Source organism: Palaemon carinicauda, chromosome 25 (assembly GCF_036898095.1).
Source record: "Palaemon carinicauda isolate YSFRI2023 chromosome 25, ASM3689809v2, whole genome shotgun sequence".
Classification (NCBI taxonomy): domain Eukaryota; kingdom Metazoa; phylum Arthropoda; class Malacostraca; order Decapoda; family Palaemonidae; genus Palaemon; species Palaemon carinicauda.
The window spans coordinates 3,499,523-3,504,422 of NC_090749.1; the positions used below are offsets into that span (position 1 = coordinate 3,499,523).

Below are 4,900 nucleotides of genomic sequence, written 5' to 3' on the forward strand. Positions count from 1 at the left end.
TTGTGTACGAAACAAACGTTAGTTAGGATCTTGAATTCAAAACTTGCAATAAATTATTACAAGTCATAGCTTGGACTATAGTCAACGCTACTTACATAATTCTAGTTTCCCCCAATGGGTTTCTTCAGTTTGAGGAAAAGTAAATAAATAACTAAATAAATAAGCGAGGTGGTGAGTTATCTTCACTATTAGAAATACAATTAATTCTACTATTTTACTTTTACTTTACGAACACAAAATTATAATCAGGTCAGACATATTCAGACACATGTGTTGTGGGCACATTCTAAAGAAATACAATAACAACGTACCATAAATTATAATAAAAATAATAGTAATAATAATAATAATAATAATAATAATAATGGTGATGATGATGATAGGATGGCTCTGGAGTCTAGGCCTATGCTATTGGCTTTATAAATCTTCAGCATCTTCTGCGGTTGTGCAGCAGCAGGTCTCTCGCCTACTAAGATGGTTTTTCAATTTTTCTCCTTCACTGTGTCGTTTAGCCTTCTAGAAATAGTTGTTTCATTGATGTCAAGAAGAGTGGTTGTATCAATATTTTATAGAGAATCTGGCGAAATAAGCCTAACTAGAGTTACAGTTATAGCTGTTGGGTAGCTCTAACCATATGTGACAGATGACTTGCTTGTGAGAGTGCCACGATGAGACTGTTAGTTGATGTCCGGTTAGACCTCGCCCACAACTACATTTCAATGCATTTTTTTTATGATAAATACATAACTATGGTGGCTAAAAAGTCAGACAAATTAGGTATTTATTTTTTTTTAATTTATCATAAATAAATATTATTGGGTTAATTTTTCCATAATGATCTAGATGATATTTTCATAAAAAGATAGTTTCAAAATTCATTGTCCCAGGAACCTAGTCTCATTAGGAATGTGAAGAATGTGAGAGCTGCCAGTTAGTAACTTTCAAACGATAATCAATGAATTCAGGTACCACCAGTTTTGCTGTATACTGTACAACGAGGAGGTGCAAAACTAGTTAACAAGAGATGACAACATCACAACCAACTGGACATCACCAAGGAGAAACAGATCTCATCCATTCGAACATGTTTTTCTTTCTTGATCAAAATTCCATTTAACTTTTTTGTAAAAGTCCCACAAAGAATCATTTGTAAAGTAATGGACTCAATTCCATTTAATTGGGTATAGACATTTAATCACTTTGTAACAGCAATTTTGTCTTTTCAAAAGAACACGACTTCCTCAATTCCTTTAAAATTTTCTTTGGCACAAATCTTCATATGACTTTTCATAAGGGATTCTCTGTTAAAAGCTTTATCACAGAAACTGCATTTAAATGGCTTTTCCCCAGTATGAATTCTATGGTGCTCTCTGAGATGGTATCTCTGAGAAAATGTTTTGTCACAGAAACTGCATTTAAATGGCTTCTCACCAGTATGAATTCTATGATGCTTTGTAAGACTGCTTTTCCAAGAAAATGCTTTGTCACAGAAATTGCATTTAAATGGCTTCTCCCCAGTATGAATTCTATGATGCTTTGTAAGACTCCCTTTCCGAGAAAATGCTTTGTCACAGAAGGTGCATTTAAATGGCTTCTCCCCAGTATGAATTCTATGATGCTTTGTAAGACTGCCTTTCAGAGAAAATGCTTTGTCACAGAAACTGCAATTAAATGGCTTCTCCCCAGTATGAATTCTATGATGCTCTCTGAGATGGTGTTTCTGAGAAAATGTTTTTTCACAGAAACTGCATTTAAATGGCTTCTCCCCAGTATGAGATCCATGATGCAGTGTAAGATATTGACTTCGAGAAAAGGCTTTGTTACAGAAATTGCACTTGAATGGCTTCTCCCCAGTATGAATTCTATGATGCTCTCTGAGATTATGTCTCTGAGCAAATGTTTTGTCACAGAAACTGCATTTAAATGGCTTCTCCCCAGTATGAATTCTATGATGCTTTGTAAGACTGCCTTTCCGAGAAAATGCTTTGTCACAGAAGGTGCAATTAAATGGCTTCTCCCCAGTATGAATTCTATGATGCTCTCTGAGACGATGTCTCTCAGAAAATGCTTTGTTACAGAAATTACACTTAAATGGCTTCTCTCCAGTATGAATTCTATGATGCGTTGTAAGACGACTTCTCAAAATAAATGCTTTGTCACAGACATTGCACTTAAATGGCTTCTCCCCATTGTGAGTTCTTGAATGTAGTTTGAGATTCTTTTTCCAAAAAAACCCTTTGCCACATTCACTACAATTGAATGACCCCCTCCTAGTGTGAATCCCATAATGTGCTTTAAGACCAATTTCGTTAGAAAATGTTTTGTCACATTCTTTGCATCTGAAATGGCCTCCAGTGGGAATTAGCTTGTGAGTGTTGGAGGTTTTAAGTACTCCAATAAACTGCTTTTCTCCATAATTCCCACTTAACATCATACCAACATCAGTGTGCGATTTAGAATCACTATTTTTACAAAGAGGTTTTTCAGAGCTAATGTTTTCAATATGCTCCTTATTCGGCAGCCATTCTTTCCGTCTTCTTCTTCCCTTTCCTTTGTCCTCTTTCTTACTGGATTCCAACTGTATGTCACATTCCTCTTTCACAGTTGTCCTTACAATTTCCTCCTCCTCTTTATCGGCTTCCCTTTTGCTGATTTGTAAATCCTCTTCACTCACTGATGCATCAGAGTGCAAAGGATATTTCATGTCACTTTCACTTGACTCAAATATTTCTGGCTCTGCTTTAAATTCTATTTCTGGCTCTGCTTTGAATTCTATTTCTGGCTCTGCTTTGAATTCTATTTCTGACTCTACTTTGAATCCTATTTCTGGCTCTGCTTTGAATTCCATATCTGGAAGAGAGTCAACCATACCATTATTTTCCAAATTGACTGCAGTGTGTGAAAAGGATTCTTTCATTTCGGTTTTTACTGGAAATTCTAATGATTCAGAGTTCCTCATCCTCTCCCTATCACTGGATGACATCCTCTTCAATATTATCCACAACAGTTTCCGAATATAAAGTTAACACTAAACTCGGTATTCTTTACATCAAAGCCTTACAACATGAACCAACACAGACAATTCTTTCTTTTTCCCAATCCTGTATCTTTTCTTCTTCCTTTTTCCCAGTCCTGTATCTTTTGCAGATATCTTCAGTAGTTTACACAATCTTGTCACAGGAAGTGCATGATTTTTTCCTTTGGTATGAAAAGTCTGAAATAACAGAGAAAACCTATCATTGGAGTAGGGTAAAATAAAAATGTTGGAGTTTTATGAAATAAAACTAAAAAATTTTCAAGTAATTTGTATTTGTCCTATCTATAAAAACATGAGTCCTTTAATTCTAGAGACTCACTGATTAGATGGTTGGAAGTCCCCTTGAAACCAAATCTGGAAGGCCCTGTAGCTTCCTTAGAAGTATTCCAGTCCTGATCTGTGATGAAACAAACAGATGCCACTATTTCCCCCTATCTGCCTAAAATAAGAGAAAGTGATAAGCCCTGGGTCATACATGAATTGTACCATCCCTAATAAAAAATATGTTAATTATAAAAGGCTTCAGTTTACAACGGATAATGAGGAAGGGGTCCATCGGCAGTGGCTTGCTTGTGTCGGTGCGCATGGAAATATGTATTCCGGTGTTTAAATCTTTCGATAAGTGTTGCTTCACTGGGGGCTCGTATATCTGGCAGCAAGGTGTAAATTTTCCAACCACGTGAGATAGTAGGTGCTGGAGATTGTCAGAGGAGGTTGCAGACGCAAAACATTCAGCAAGGACTACCAACGGGTCACCATACACCATTTCAGCTGCAGAGACATCGAGGGTGTCCTTAGGAATGGTCCTTAACCCCAGGAAGACCAGGGAAACTGAGTAAACCAGATTGGAGCTATGGCGGCGGGATATTATTATTATTATTATTATTATTATTATTATTATTATTATTACTAGCTAAGCTACAACCCTAGTTGGGAAAGCAGGATGCTATAAGCTCAAGGGCTCCACCAGGAAAAAAATAGCAGTGAGGAAAGAGAATAAGGAAATTAATAAACTATATGAAAAGTAACAAAAAAATTAAAATAACATATTTTATGAACAGTAACAACATTACAACAATAAAATATTTCAAGAATAGTAACAACATTAAAACAGATCTTTCATATAAATCCATAAAAAGAGGCTTATGTCAGCTTGTTAACCATAAGAACTTTTGCTGCAAGTTTGAACTTTTGAACTTCTACCAATTCAACTACTCGATTGTGAAGATCATTCCACAGTTTAGACGCAGATGGAATAAAGCTTCTGCAATACTGTGTGGTTTTGAGCCTTTTTATGGAGACGGCCTGACTATTAGAATTAACTGCATACCTAGTATTATGAACAGGGTGCTACTATCCAGGAAGATCTGAATGTAAAGGATGGTCAGAATTATGAAAAATCTTTTGCAACATCCGTAACGAACAAATTGAACAATATTTCAGAAATTAACCTCAAGATCAGGAATAAGAAATTTAATAGACCGTAAGTTCCTGTCCAACAAATTAAGATGAGAATCAGCAGGTGAAGACCAGGCAAAAGAACAATACTTGAAACAAGGTAGAATCAAAGAACTAAACACTAGTTCAGAAAAAACTAATCGCCAAAACTTTAATAAGCTAATATTTTTTGTGCAAATGAAGACACAGACCTAATGTGTTTCTCAAAAGTAAATTTTCTGTCGAGAATCACACCTAAAATTTCAAAAGTCATAAAGAGTTAAAGAAACAATAAATTTGGAAATAACTTATGATTAAGGAATAAAAGGAAATTCTATTTAAAAGAATAAGATTAAAAACATCCTCATAAAAGTTAAATAGCTTTCAGAAGATCTGCTACTGGAATAAATCTAAAAATACTGCTAG

The 4,900-nt window shown here is 35.3% G+C and overlaps 1 protein-coding gene across 1 annotated transcript; it reads right to left on the reverse strand.

Moving 5' to 3' along the window:
• Window positions 1–825: 825 nt before the first annotated feature.
• Window positions 826–3,208, reverse strand: LOC137618639 (zinc finger protein ZFP2-like). The gene has a single exon (XM_068348763.1). The coding sequence runs from the start codon at window positions 2,981–2,983 to the stop codon at window positions 1,223–1,225; it is 1,761 nt and encodes a 586-aa protein (XP_068204864.1). The 5' UTR covers window positions 2,984–3,208; the 3' UTR covers window positions 826–1,222.
• Window positions 3,209–4,900: the final 1,692 nt, after the last annotated feature.